This window comes from Labrus mixtus, chromosome 6 (genome assembly GCF_963584025.1).
Source record: "Labrus mixtus chromosome 6, fLabMix1.1, whole genome shotgun sequence".
NCBI lineage: Eukaryota > Metazoa > Chordata > Actinopteri > Labriformes > Labridae > Labrus > Labrus mixtus.
The window spans coordinates 22,560,458-22,574,670 of NC_083617.1; the positions used below are offsets into that span (position 1 = coordinate 22,560,458).

Genomic DNA, 14,213 nt, shown 5'->3' on the forward strand with positions numbered 1-14,213 from the left:
TAAGTGAAGGCAACACAACAAAATTCATTTCAAAAGTGGCCCTTTAGCCCCCTTTAGCGGGCAACATAGGAAGTGCATGACTTAATCGTCATTGAAATAAGAAATACCTCATTATTGTAAATCTTCTGCACATAAAAGCACTCCACATACTGTCAGTGCCACTGAAATCATTTATACAAACAATGACACAATAATTTAATGAATATAGTAGTTCCTTTTAACACTTTAGTTTTCTGAAGAAGCGTTACCAAACAAAAAAAGCGTGCATTTCTTTTACTTTGAGACCATCCAGATCTCAGTCAAATATAACTTAAACAGTCTGAGATCCACACAACACTGCATGCACAGATCCCCTTTGAAATGACTGCATAAACCTTGAATTGGGATTCCCATTAACAACAGTGAAATTGGTATCAGCATTATCCCAGTGTGATTTAGGTTACTTCCTTAAAACAAAATTATGCTGTTTTAAAACAGTTAATTGTAACTTAGCTCATTTGGTAGTTTATAGTAACAAAAAAAAAGATGAAACCCATTTCTATACATGCTTTAAATGAATCAATTAACACAACGGACATGAAAACAGAACAATCTGTCCTTTAATTAATCTCATCTTTCATACTCGTTGACAAAACGAAAAAGCTTAATAGGACCAGCACTCTAATGTCTCACTCTCACATGCAACCAAACACCATCAATGTGCAAAATGTGTCTTGAAGCGTCACATATATCGGTGATAATGGATGGCATTTTCTTTGACAACCACAAAAGCCAGCAGTAAGAGACATGATACATTTTGTGTAAATCAAGCTACTTATGCCAAACAAATTGTTTTTGTAATCGTTTTTGTTCCCTGTAAGAGTTTACACAGTGATAGTAAGAAACAGTTTATATCCCTGTCTTATTCTCATCTTCTGAACAGAAACTCAGATTCCCAGAGTACAGCAAACACAATCAATGATAATAAAACCACTTTATAGATAATAATCTAAAAGTCAACACAGCGGCCCTTTCTCTCCCAGTCTCCATAGCGCGTTGGTTCTGGGCCCCGGGGACCCCCCTTCTCCTTGGTTGCAGGGTTTACATCATCAGGGAATTCTGGAGATCAACAGGAGACTAATTAAATGCATTTATTCGATACAGATTGAGTAAAGATGATTTTCTTGAAACATTACACACGCTGTCCAGTTTGTTGGGTACACTGGGCTTAAGAAATGCAGTAAGGACTGTCACAGGTCAACCCCGTGCCCTCTAAAATAATACACACACTTTCATGTGCTAATGCCAAAACAGACACTCTTGAAGTAACATCAAGCCGTGTTAATGTGTTAATGTTAGCTTAGCATGACTAGCAACTAGTAGCCTACTTGGTGTGAATGACTTCAGACAAAACTTAAGAAAAACTCATTGATAAATAATTTAAAACATTGTATTTTCAAGCAAAAGAAAACACATGTGGACTATTTTTACATTAAAACATTTCATTGGCTTATATATGGGTGTGCCAAGTGGAAGGTGCCATGTTTGGTAGAGGTGGAGGGGTGTTTAGGTTGTTGAGATTGAATCTGTTATTTAAATGGCTGTTTAAATATTCACTCAATAGAAATGTATGTTGATATTCCTTTAGCCTTATTGCAGATATGATGTGTTGTTTGTAGAACAGGAAATACTCTCCTGAGAGTAAATTGATTTCCAACCCTTTTTGGTAAGAGCCAACTCCTATATAAGAGGAGGCTTGAGGGCCTTACAGGTTGTTGGAGGTGAACAGTGTTGGAGAGTTTGATGACAGTAATTAAAGAGTGTTCAGAGCTGCATTGTTTAGAGCTCAGTCTCTTCTTTTGTTTGTCACTTTTTGCATTTTGTGATTTTTTTCTTGCAAGTATTATTTTCTCCAGGCCTGCACTGTAGATATTGCTGAATTTGATTTTTCCACTGTAAATAAATTCACTTGGACTGCATTTTCGAATTTTCCTCATTTTTGGACCTAAGCCACTAGGCCATCCTTACAAGGACCTCTACTTATTAAGGTCAGAATTCCTTTTACAAATCCTGGCTGAACCTGGTGTCTTCTTCCTGTCATTTTATTAACACTCTGCTACATTTCAACGTCTTTATAAAGTAATGCTTACTGATGAAGTTCAATATGTTCATGTTGTACAATCTAATAGGATTCTTCATACACATGAGAAAATACACAAACTACATTTTTATGCAGGGGCATTGCTTTAGGAAGATTCATTTTTTGTTAATACTTTTGTTTACGAATTGTCATTAGCACAACACATTTCAGATTTACTGACCGCCTTCTTTGGTCTATTACAGTGATAAAAGTTTCATGATTTTCTCTGTTTTAAATACCGGAGGAGAAGGGGGGCTAGAAGATGATGTCTGAGGGACTTTACCTGTCCTCATAGTTACTACTATGTTATCATTTTGATTGTCAAACTTACTTTGCAGAACCTCTTTTTGCTTCTCCTCCGGGGTGTCAAACCGACCCTGAGGGGTTTTGGCTTTCTTCAGCGGCTCCTTGTCCTTCACCAATCCACTGGCTGCCCGTGAACACCCTAAAGCAGACACAACAAAAACCAACAATGACATCCGAGCCGAGGATTTCAGAATAAAAACTGAGGTGCCTGCAGGCCGTGCACAATGAAGCTCTGATTTAACCTTCACTAACCTTACTTTAATGACTGTCAAAGTTTAGTCTCAATAAAGGTAAGAAAGAGATCCTAAATCATGCTCTAAGAAGAACAAGCAAAAAAAATAATTGAACTATAACAGAGACATTGTAAATGTGGTTTGGGCTGACCCAGAAAATAAAATAGAGGCAACGTCGACAAACTGACCAGTAAATGCAGAGTCCACAGCTCGACCATGAGAAAGAAGTCGTCTGCTGGTTGAAGCACACACCTGCAAAAGAAACATGTCTGCAGCTGACCGGACTAAAGAAGCGACACAAGCAAATTATGTATCCTGCGCCCAGACGTCTTCGCACTCTTACACAATTGTTTGTCGAGCTTTATTTACGTAATTTTCATCATCACTTGGCGACGGGAAATGACGAGGGACCAATGCTATGTTTATTTTACACCAGTAGGGGGAGATATAACACTGGATAACAGAGTGACTGCACTTCACTACACTGTGTTGAACTGGATTTGATGTTTCCATATTGACGTAACATTTAGCACATCCACCATCAGTTCATTTAATATTGTATGAACTTGACTCAAGCTTAAATAGTAGCCTAGTTGTAACTATCTAGGTTGTATAATAATAGACAGGTTAAATAGGGTACAGAGCAAACAATAAAGCATGGGCATTGCCTTTATTTAAAAATGTCAATGTCACATAGTATGGATAGAAACAGACTTTTTTCTTTAGTTACAAAATTGTCAAACCAGCAAGCCTGGCTTTTGTACTATTTGTACCATTTCTAAACAGTAATTAACAGTAGCAGTTTTTCTGTAAATAAATTTCATTCATTTAATAGTTTATTTTCTTCAAAAACCAACTGAAGTGGTTATTTCAATCTAAGCAAATACACCTACTGACATCTAGAACACACTGATGAAAACGTATCTTGAAGACAGAAGCAACACATTTTTCCCTGTAACTGAAAGCCACTGTGGCTACCTCTGAATCATTCAACTGTCCTCTGTTGATGCAGCTACATCCCTTACTGAATATCAGCGTTAAAGAGTAGCTGAATAGATCTGAGTTTACTTTTGATTATCTGTAAATGTACAGGACTGTGTTTGAGAAACAAGGGAATTTACTTGTGTTCATTTTTAATACATCAGTTTTGTAGAGCCTGTTTGATTTACAGAATATCACACTGCTATTGCAATACAGACACAGCATTAATATAACAATACATTATGTATGGAGCATTAAAAGATGTGATGATTTATTGAAAATTAGATACTGGGCAACTTATCATATGGATCTACTTGGTGTCTGCATTGAATGAAGATTTTTTTTAGCATTGAGAGTTATTATACAAGAGCTGTAGCTGATTTCAGTTTTTCCATGCCCAAGTGTTGATTTGAGGGGATGCTGAGCACATTTGAAAGGTTGAAAAAAATGGTAAGATTACTAGACACTACAGTTTTTGAACAGATGGTTTGGTTATCAACATGGTTGGTTGATTGGTTATTTAACGCACAAACATACCAAGCCCCAAAGAACAGTGCTGCTTTTCTCAGTTTTTCTAAACTTGCTTTTCCTTATCAGCCCCGGTCACCACTTTACCTCCCTGGGGTAAAATTCTGTTGGATGTGTGAGAGGAATTCCAGGAGGTTTCAGTGCAGCTTACCTCTAGAGACTCTGTGCAGATATTTCCAAGTGGATGAAGAAATTCTCCTTTACATTCCTCTTCAACCTTTTAGAGGAAAGTCCTGGAGAATGTCACATCACACACTAAACACACACACATACATACTCTCACAGCCAAACAGCTTGCTATGCATTTACTGCTGACTCAAATTCCCATTAGAAAAATCAGTGGACACAAAAAACTTTTGGGGTATTTCTTGTATGAGTGAGATCTCGCTTAAATCGATGTAAAAAATATTTTGTATGAAGTAAAACATATAAATAATTTAATCAACCAAATCACTGCAATATTTTAGTTAAAATCTTCTTAGGTTCCCCCAGAATATGTGCACCAGCTCCATCCAGTTTTTCTTGGAGTCACTCTCGCAGAATTAAATGTAGAAATGAAACTGTGCACCAGAAAAAACCCTTTTTGTGAGCATTGTTTTGTTTTTAATGTTTATATTTACATTGGGGGTTTGGCTATGGTATCATTAGAGGAGGAAGAAGTCATTTGTGAATTCCTCATTGAGGAAATTCTGTTTTAACCTGCAATTTGGCCCAAGGGCCAAAATTGTCCTGCTGTGTTCCTATATAAAAAACCACACCATTTAACTTTGTATTTTTCATAGTATTCCTTTGTTGGGATATTTAAAAGCTTCAGGTTTGTTATGTGCGTGCATTTCAAAATTAAAAAAAGGAAAAGGTTTATTCTCAAAACCATGTAAAAAAAGATCTTGCATAGGGACCATAGGGACCTACTTAAGAGAAGTGATCTCAAAATTGTGCATAAAAAACTGAATCTAAAAACAGAAACTAAAGCTGCTATAAACTATATTTTTTAACCTGTATGTTTCAAATAGCACTGTGACAATGTTTAAGGTGCTGCCATGGTAAACCAGGAACACAGGTCTATCAACTGGATCAGAACCTCTGCTTTTTTATATTTATATTAAGTTTCAGTTTACTGTTTTTTCACCTGATAAAGATTCAACAATGACTGAATTCTTTGTAAAACATCTGTAAAAATAAAACAACGCTAATTTTGACACCAAAAAAGTATGGGCTGGACAATATTGTGTCTGTAAGTTTACTCTTATATATGGCTATATGATGTTATAATGATATAAATGTTTGGACTGAAAAAGTTCAAACTAAACTAAAAATGTGGAAGAAATTCTTAGTCAGTCATTTTTATATTTACTTGAATGATAAAATCTACTGTGTGAAAGGAAATTTAACATCCAAAACATCACACACACACACACACGCACACACACACACACACACACACACACACACGCACACCCACACCCACACCCACACACACACTCTAGCTCTTTCATTTATCACTCGAGGCAGAGTGGTAGTCACTTGTTAGATTCTCCGTTATCAACCAAAAACACAAAAAAACAACATGACTGTTTTAATAGCTCCCTCTTCACTGTCTATTTTGAATCAAACAAACCCACAGCCAAACCCACAATCACTCTTATACCGGCAGATAAGGAAAGAAAAGATAATAACATCCATATGAACACAGACTTGTCTTAGTAATTGGTCAGCTCGTTGGATCTCATCCCACACAGACGTCTTCACACAGAGTAAAAATACAGTTTATGAACACCAGATATAAAAAATAATAAGTCCACAAAAAATCAAACAAGGTACAAAGAGGTAAAAAGTGGTCATTGTTTAATGGCTGCAAAGTGCAATTCAGTATTATTTTTATTTTGATGGTAAAATAGACAAATACCTTGGTGTGTTGCTGTAAATAATCATATGGAGTCATTTCCATTTGTTAATGTGTCAGTTTATAGCCTGCATAAGTTCATAAAAAGGTGCTAAAACAAGTGCTGTTATTTGACATTATTAGATGAATAAAAAAGTTACTTTGAGGACGTACACAATCAGACATTGATGTCGAGAGAGATGTACAGTACACACGTTTCTTTTTTTTTGCCAACATCAAATAGCCTATGAAAATATGCTGTTTATGAAACATCAAGTCCTTTACAGGCAAGTATAATACAACAACTCACTGATGTCAGTCTGTCCTCCTGCTCCTCTTGGGAGCTTTCTGCAGATGTATGTATGTAGCACACTGCAATGCCCATCCAAAATATTTTCAGAATGTTGATCTGGTTCCCTGCAGGGCTGAAGCTTGGATTCAGTCCAGACCTGTGGAGGATCCAGATAAGACTGTGGGCCCCCATTACATGGGAGCAGTGGAAACTAAAGGGAACCCCATCAGAATCATGCTTTCTGTTATAGCTGCAGTCCCAGCATCATAACTGACAGAGGATGGGTGATAATAAGAGCTGGCAGACGACCTGCTGACCTTTATATATTCAACTGTCCAGCACCAAACCTCCTTTTCACGGAGCTCTCCAGCGGATTCGCGTCCATGTCCATGTCTCTGGGAGTCACGCTGCGCGCTGGCTCTATTCGCAGGCCGACACGCTGCTGATCTTGGCGGTGTTCTCTGTCCAGGGTTGCAGGTTCTGTAGGGCATACAGGGAGCTGTTCTGCAGACACAGCGGGTCCGGGGTGACCGGCTGGTTGATGGTCTTCTGGAAGGCCTCCTGCTGAAGCTGCATGAGGATCCGGTTGGCCTGCTGCCGCTCCGCCTCGCGCTCCTCCGCCGTCTGCCGCCTGCAACAGCGACGACAAAAAAACCAGATGAAAACGACTGAAATAACCCAGTGCGTAAACACGCGCTCCATAACAATTATAGGCCTCAAATATGTAGGCCTAGACAGTTTTTAAGGCCTTCGTATATTTTTGCATTTTTCAGTCTTTGACAGGCCATAACCAAGAAGAATTTATCTCGAACCAGCACGACCCATTCTCCTTTCTGAGCCACAGACGCCGGGACCGATCCGGTAAAAAAGCCGGGATATTCTCCTGGCGAAATAGCCTAATTCTTTAGTCCACTTTTAATTTATTTAAGTTTGGTCGACGCACAGAATATAGTTTACTCTGGGCTTCATTTCCCCCCTTTGTTCCATGATAAAAAAAAGACAGTTAAAAAAAAAAAGTGAACGCAAAAAACGCAATAAGCTATGTAGCCCAGTTTATGGGTTATGCCTAGTATTCAAAATTGAAGAATCCAGAAAGGAGCAGTCTTTCAAAATGCTCATCTGTAGTAGATACGCAGTTGTAAAGCTGGATAGCTCATTAAAATCGCGAATGAGTTGCTCTTCCCATTTTCTTAAAGCCTCGTAAAAAACCGTGAAAAAATACTGACAAAATTGCTATTCTGTTTTAACATGCTAATTCCCTACGTTTTATTTAGTAAAATTCGAATATTTAAATAGAAATGGGCCTACCTCAAGTGCAAATGCACAAAAACAAAGCTGAGACTTGATGAGCACATTTCTATTTGGTGGCCACAATTTTGGAGCATTTGTTTTGATTAAGTTAAACCTATGTGAATACCTTTTTTAAAAAAAATATTTATCGGAAACAAAGATTCTACAGGGAATCTGAAAAGTTTATGCAATAGCTTTATTGACCTGGAATGCATTCATTTCAAGACATAATGTTTACTGCCTTTAAAGAGGACATACTTTTATTCTTAAAAGCACATTAAAATTCAACCTATAGAAGTTATATCCTGTCAGTAGAAAATTAATTTGTGTATCAAATCAATATTTTAAATTCAACCACGTTTAAATGAACATTTTTTAAAAAATCTGTTCTGTGTCTAAGTCACAGAAATGTTTAAAATGAGCTAATTCAGATAGCTCAAAATAACTTTTTACTTCAATTTCTTATTGAACAATTTCATGTCAAAGGAGGCTTTAAATGGGCTCATATCAACTAAATTCAATAATAATTGTAAATATAAACAATTGTGATTTTATCATCACACCCAATGAGAATGAAGTGTAATACAACACATAACAGTAGTTCCATACCTACCTAAATAAACTGCAACTGAACTCCTTCAACCTCCCGCAGCCTCTCAAACCCATTGGGGGACCCCTGACAGTCCCTAGGAACCTAATAGGCTTCTAGTCCTACATAAAGCCTATGGGGCCCTTTTGGTGAGGCTCTCAAAAATCACCACCAAAATCACCATCTGCTCTGTTCATCAAACAATATATCATTAAAAGGGGAGAAAACTGAAAAATGATTTCCGATCAAATCAAACATTGCTTTACCTCCACTTGGTGCGTCTGTTCTGGAACCAGGTTTTGACCTGAGCGTCAGTCATCTTCAGGGCTTTGGCCAGGGCAGCGCGCTCAGCAGATGCCAGGTACTTCTGTCTGTGGAAACGTTTCTCCAGCTCACAGATTTGCAGCCGTGTAAATGAAGTCCGAGGCTTTTTTTTCTTAGGAGGTGTCCGGTTCTGGTATGGATGACCTACACGACGTGTCACAGTGAGGGGTGAGAGGGACACTGGACAGTTTGGGATATAGGACAAGAGGACAGGGCAGGAGGACAGGAAGAGGAAGGAAAGGAAAAGACAGCAAAGTCAGGACAGAACTAGGTCAGGAACAGTCAGAGCAAGGTATGCCAGGCAGTCAGACAGGAAACAAGCGAAGCAGCGCACAGCAGCACAGTATAAGAGAGTGAGTATGATATCTCAATTGTGTTCGGATAAACAGAATACAGTTTATAATCATCTTAATGCTGAAACAACAATTGATTACAGCAGAAAAAATGTGTCAAACTGTATCATTTAATGTATTAACGCTTTATTTATTTGGCTTTTATGCTATAACACCTTTGAGGTGTGAGTGGGTGTTTGTTTCTTTGTTTCTAATCACAAACAAAGACCCATTTTGGAAGTTCTGGAGAACTTAGACTTAAATGTTTATGTATAAATCTGAAGGTTCATACTTTTTTTAAGATTCTCCTTTTATACAATAACCAAAGAGGCCTCACATATAACTTTTTTTCAGCTAAAGGGAAATGTACATGAAATCATACACCAAAGCAAATTTCCCCACAGTTCTATAACAAGTGTGACCTTCAGTAAATAATGGGTTTACATTTGAAATTGTATCGGCAGACTGTAATAATAAGAACATGAATGGCTTTCGTTTTTATCAATGTAATGTAGGGATTTTGCTTCAAGAGTTTACTGTGAACCAAACTGATGGCTCTATAGACGCAGAGGAGGTAAAGAATCACAAAGAGGAAAACTTTAGGGACAGCATCAGAGGACAGATAGAGATTACACAGCTCTCTTTGTCCAACACATTACTGACTCACTCAGGAGATGCCTCATGTTATACAGTATAATGCAGAATAAAACCCTAAAGGGAACAAAATCATTTTAAAGACTGCAGACACTAAATAGAAGTGTGCTTGACTGCAGGTATGTGGAATCAATAATGATGACAATATCTTTTTTGGTAGTACTCCAGTCCCTTGCAGCTATACACAAAAATTTGAACAGAGACTTTGGTACAGGGACTTTTTAAATATACTCAGTAATATTCATCATTTAGTATTTAAATTACATTCTACACAAATTTATATTTAATCTGAAATTCTTTAATACCATTAACAAATATTGGAAATAATTACAATAGCATGCCATCAGTTGAGCTTAGGTGGAGGCGGAGAAGCAGTCACTGAAATCACAAATCATCTTGAAAGCTCATAAACAAAGCACTTACCAAGTTTTTTTAAATCTATTTTTTATTTTATTTTGACAAAGCACCTATAGAAATCATCCTGACTGGAAACAGTACAAATCAGCCAGCAGGAACTTACAATCATCAGGGATTTAATTGATGCCAATCTGAGCAAAATAGTCATATCTGTGAGGTGTGTGACTGCCAAGAGCCCAAGGAACAACAATAACAAAAAAAAAGAAAACCACAACAACAGCCTATTCAACCAGAGTCCTGTGATGCAGAAGTATATATTGCTTTAGGTTACAAAGCAGCTTCTTTCCACAAGCAGTGATACTATCTAACTCTATAGGCAACTAAACACTCAACCATATATGAATATAACAGTTTTTATTATTTTCCCATAATAACAATCATTCACTTTGCTATTAAATATTCATATTGCACTGACACTGCTATGAAGGACTATAATGTATGTTTACCTGTAAAAGTAGATTTATAGGTCTGTACAATTATTGGATGTATTATATTTTTTATCATACACTTAGCGTACTATTTTTGTATTATTTTTCTGCATGAAGGGGCCACAAATGTCATTTGATTATTGATCCACGTGTTGTCAAATGACAAATAAATCCCAAAGTGACAGCAGACGTCAGTTTTCTACTATTTATTTAGCCAATCTTAAAATAGGCTATAACAGTTACAGGTTGATAATCCCAAAACACTGAAAGTTGCTAACAAAAATCTAGTATTTAATTAGGCTACTTAAGTTAACGAATAGGCCTAAATGTTGTGTCATGCCACACATTGTATTTGTATGTATCCGCTAGTTATTCACAGAGACAAAAAAGGGGAAAAGTTACCTATCAATTAAGGTCTTAATTGAAGGTATGCATGAGTCATCTCTGTTAAGTTACTTTTAATTAGGCTACTTATCGAATAATAGCCAGACTTACACGTTGATTCATTAATCACTTCTTAAGAGAAAGGCTTCAGTGTAAGCTAAAAATAAGTTGGCGGATCACGATGACATTGGATCTTTTTAGACTATTTTACAGCGGACGTCTTCTTAAAGCAAAAGGCCTATATGATGGTTTTAACTGTAGGCTGTTGCCCAAAGGGAAACGAAAAATTGTGTGTTTTAAAATGTAGCCTATTTTTCGTCGTTAAGGCTTTATAGTGTTATATTCTGTAGGCTATAGGCTAGGCCTATGCAAATGAAAAATATTGTGGAAAAAAAGCCTATATATATAGGCTATTGTATTTGACCTACCTGTGAACCTGTCTTTGGTGTAGCGGCGGTTGCTCTCCATCCAGGGGAATGTGAGCGAGCTCATGTTATTGATGCTCGCGCTGCCCGGCGGCCCGGTTGAGTTTCCGCAGCTCAGAGGTCGGTGTGCGGGCACACGGATGACCCCGGCAGGGTTCACGTTTGTCCCGTTCGCATTCACACCTATGTTCATGTGATAAGCCCCGCCGAGGGCAGCCATCCCACACGAGCTGCTGGTGCCGTTATATCCGGTGTTACCGCACGTGAAGCCATTGCTCGCGCTGTTGTTATAAGCCACATGTCCGTAGTCCGGCTCGTGCATCCTTACGCCCAGCATGCAGCTCTGCTCAACGTTGCTGAGGATCTGATCGATGCCAAAGCTGATGGGCTCCATTTGCGTGTGATGCTGCAAGTGCGCCCCCAGAAGCCCTAAGTGATCCATGGCCTCCGCGAGCCCTGCGCTCCGGCGCGAGGAACACAGCTTGCTCCACGCGCCGCTCCCTGGACTCTTCCGTCCCGGTTTCTCACCTTTGAGCTCCCTGGACTCTTCTTCTCACGTTTGAGCTCCGCTCGTTTTCTGCTGCGACCGCACGTGTGTGAGTCAGACTGTGTGAGCGTGCAGGAGAGCGAGGATGGACTGTAGGCCTGAACCCACCCCCCTGTGCAGCGCGAGGACATCAATCAAACTGCCAAATAGACAGCTCGAGATTAAGAAGCAATTTTAAGGCTGGAAACTCGATTGGCTAAAACCCTGTGTGAGCTCCGTGGAGGCTTCATGGCGCACTTCATAAAACACTGATTAACAGCTGGACAAGATCAATAACACAACTGTAGGTTTATCTTATGCTCTCTCTCTCTCTCTCTCTCTCTGTCTCTCTCTCTGTCTCTCTCTCTCTCTCTCTCTCTCTCTGTTTGTCTGTCTCTCTCTCTCTCTCTGTCTGGTCTCTCTCTCTCTCTCTCTCTCCCTCTGTCCCTCTGTCTCTCGCTCGCTCTGTTTCACAGTCTCTCTCTCTTTGTCTGTCTGTCTGTCTCTCTCTCTCTCTCTCTGTCCCTCTCTCTCTCGCTCGCTCTGTTTCACAGTCTCTCTCTCTCTGTCCCTCTGTCTCTCCCTCACTCATGACCAAATAATCTCATTGGTTTTAAAGTTTTGCTTTAGCACGTTTAACAGATGTTTTTCGTGGTTTTTCTTTTTATCCTAAATGCATTAATAAACATGATTTTTCCATTGACTAGTCTAGGTTATAAGTATTGTTTGATAATTTCCCCTAGTTGCACACATATGCCTACTCACTGAAAGCCAACCAGGCTATTATAATTAAACTCAAATTGCATGTTTCCGATTTTATTATTATTATTTTTTTTTGTCTTGTGTCTCTCTGATCAAGAGAAAAAACGATTACTTGCCTGGTCTCAAAGTTTTCCCCTCAATTAAGATCTGAGGCGTCAGTTTGGTCAAAAACACCTAACAAATAAAATCGTATCTTCTTGCTTAGGCAAATAAATAACCTTCCTATGTTCAAAATGACGGTCTCAAAGTTGTAGTTTATCATTTGAAATCAATAAGACAATTTATGCAACTTTGCTGCTTTGACCAAATGCTGCGGAAATACAACCTTAATAAAATGGCTTAATGGGTTTAAATGATACCATATAAATCACTGAAAAATGATTGATGTTTTATCAAGGCAACTCATTTATTATTATGAAGCTGGCGCCATTATTAATTCATGTTCAGAGGGATGACAGTGCCGCAAACATTGATGCGTTTTCATTTGAGGGAACAGAACAGAGCTGTTAGACTTATGTATGCTGTGATATTTAGTTACATTATTTTTTCATTGCATCTTTTCAAGACTACAAGTAGCCCACACCCCAGAGTGGAAAGTCAAATTTTAATAATACAAATAATTGATAAGTCAATATTTTAGCATTAGGGTTAGGCTATACATTCATTAAAAATGTGAATGAGCCAGGAAATTATCCTGGTTTATGCAACGAGTTCAAATTTGTTTGTATTACAACAAATGGATGTAACTTTGTTTAATCGTAGATCATAAATAAGGAGCGCATTTCCTATGAAATTCTGCCAGTGCTGTTTCTAAGTCACACACACACACACACACACACACACACACACACACACACACACACACACACACACACACACACACACACACACACACACACACACACACACACACACACACACACTCCAGAACAATTAAATGAAAAACTAAACCGTGTCGCTCATTGATTTCCTTTGCTCTAAAAGCCACTGGGACTCAATTACTTCACTCGGGTCATTAAAGCATTAATATTTTACATGCATTGAGCGGCTCTCATTGGTCAGTTGACCGACGTCAAATTTTAATGAATGTGGTAGCCTATCCGCTCGTTTAGGTGCACCAATACATTTAAATGGGGACCAATAATGAGCATTAAAGGAACACAGAGAGAGGCGGCCAAATAACTGAGATGAATTGCAATACTGGAGCGAGGCCGTGCCGCAATCAGACTTAATCTGAGGCCGTAGCCTCAAAGGCAGGTAGCTCATGATCACCAGGTAGGCGAATCCATCCTGTTAATATGGAACATAACAAATATCATCATGTGATTCTTTATGAATGATAATAACAGCATATAACACATTTAGTAAACGATTTTACTTAAATGAATGGAAAAGAACGAAATACTCCACATGAAAATAGGCTAACTTAACACAGGGCTTAACGCTGTTTAAAATTATTTGTGTGTTTATTTAACTTGTAAAAGAAAGCAAGTCAGTATTGTGACTTTTAACAAAATACTGTTTAAAATGCCAGTGTGAATGTTTCTGCGTCAGGAAACCGACAATCACTGTTAAATGAACGTAGTATCAACACGAGCTGTGGTCAGAGATTGATGAAGACAGGCCTAACACGTCTGACAATGACACTGACACTGACGTCTTTTCAAACTCAATTATCGAGCGACCATTTTCATTTCAGCAGCTCGAATGTCCTTATGGGCTTTGGGAGAAAAATTATCTC

General features: G+C 38.4%; 2 protein-coding genes across 3 annotated transcripts; both read right to left on the bottom strand.

Moving 5' to 3' along the window:
* Positions 1-581: 581 nt before the first annotated feature.
* On the bottom strand, positions 582-3,022 carry sdhaf4 (succinate dehydrogenase complex assembly factor 4). Its single transcript, XM_061040526.1, has 3 exons — positions 2,847-3,022; positions 2,451-2,564; positions 582-1,098 (listed from the first exon to the last, which is right to left on the bottom strand). The coding sequence occupies exons 1-3, from the start codon at positions 2,923-2,925 to the stop codon at positions 989-991; spliced, it is 303 nt and encodes a 100-aa protein (XP_060896509.1). The 5' UTR covers positions 2,926-3,022; the 3' UTR covers positions 582-988.
* Positions 3,023-5,995: 2,973 nt separating this feature from the next.
* Positions 5,996-11,999, bottom strand: tlx1 (T cell leukemia homeobox 1). 2 transcript variants are annotated; one of them, XM_061040527.1, is made up of 3 exons: positions 11,188-11,999; positions 8,487-8,724; positions 5,996-6,972 (listed from the first exon to the last, which is right to left on the bottom strand). In XM_061040527.1, the coding sequence occupies exons 1-3, from the start codon at positions 11,624-11,626 to the stop codon at positions 6,762-6,764; spliced, it is 888 nt and encodes a 295-aa protein (XP_060896510.1). In that variant the 5' UTR covers positions 11,627-11,999; the 3' UTR covers positions 5,996-6,761. The 2 variants fall into 2 exon arrangements, with proteins under 2 accessions (XP_060896510.1, XP_060896511.1); XM_061040528.1 differs by having other exon boundaries at positions 8,487-8,688; positions 11,188-11,997.
* Positions 12,000-14,213: the final 2,214 nt, after the last annotated feature.

Bases quoted from the DNA above. Each gene is read 5' to 3' on its own strand.
- sdhaf4 (XM_061040526.1), bottom strand. From the start codon at position 2,925: ATGTTTCTTTTGCAGGTGTGTGCTTCAACCAGCAGACGACTTCTTTCT. The intron at 2,565-2,846 runs GTCAGTTTGTCG...TGTCTGCTTTAG, and splicing joins TGTGGACTCTGCATTTACTG to GGTGTTCACGGGCAGCCAGT. The intron at 1,099-2,450 runs GTAAGTTTGACA...GTTGATCTCCAG, and splicing joins GCAAAAAGAGGTTCTGCAAA to AATTCCCTGATGATGTAAAC.
- tlx1 (XM_061040527.1), bottom strand. From the start codon at position 11,626: ATGGATCACTTAGGGCTTCTGGGGGCGCACTTGCAGCATCACACGCAA. The intron at 8,725-11,187 runs GTAGGTCAAATA...CAAACTGTCCAG, and splicing joins CACCAAAGACAGGTTCACAG to TGTCCCTCTCACCCCTCACT. The intron at 6,973-8,486 runs GTAAAGCAATGT...TCGCTGTTGCAG, and splicing joins AACAGACGCACCAAGTGGAG to GCGGCAGACGGCGGAGGAGC.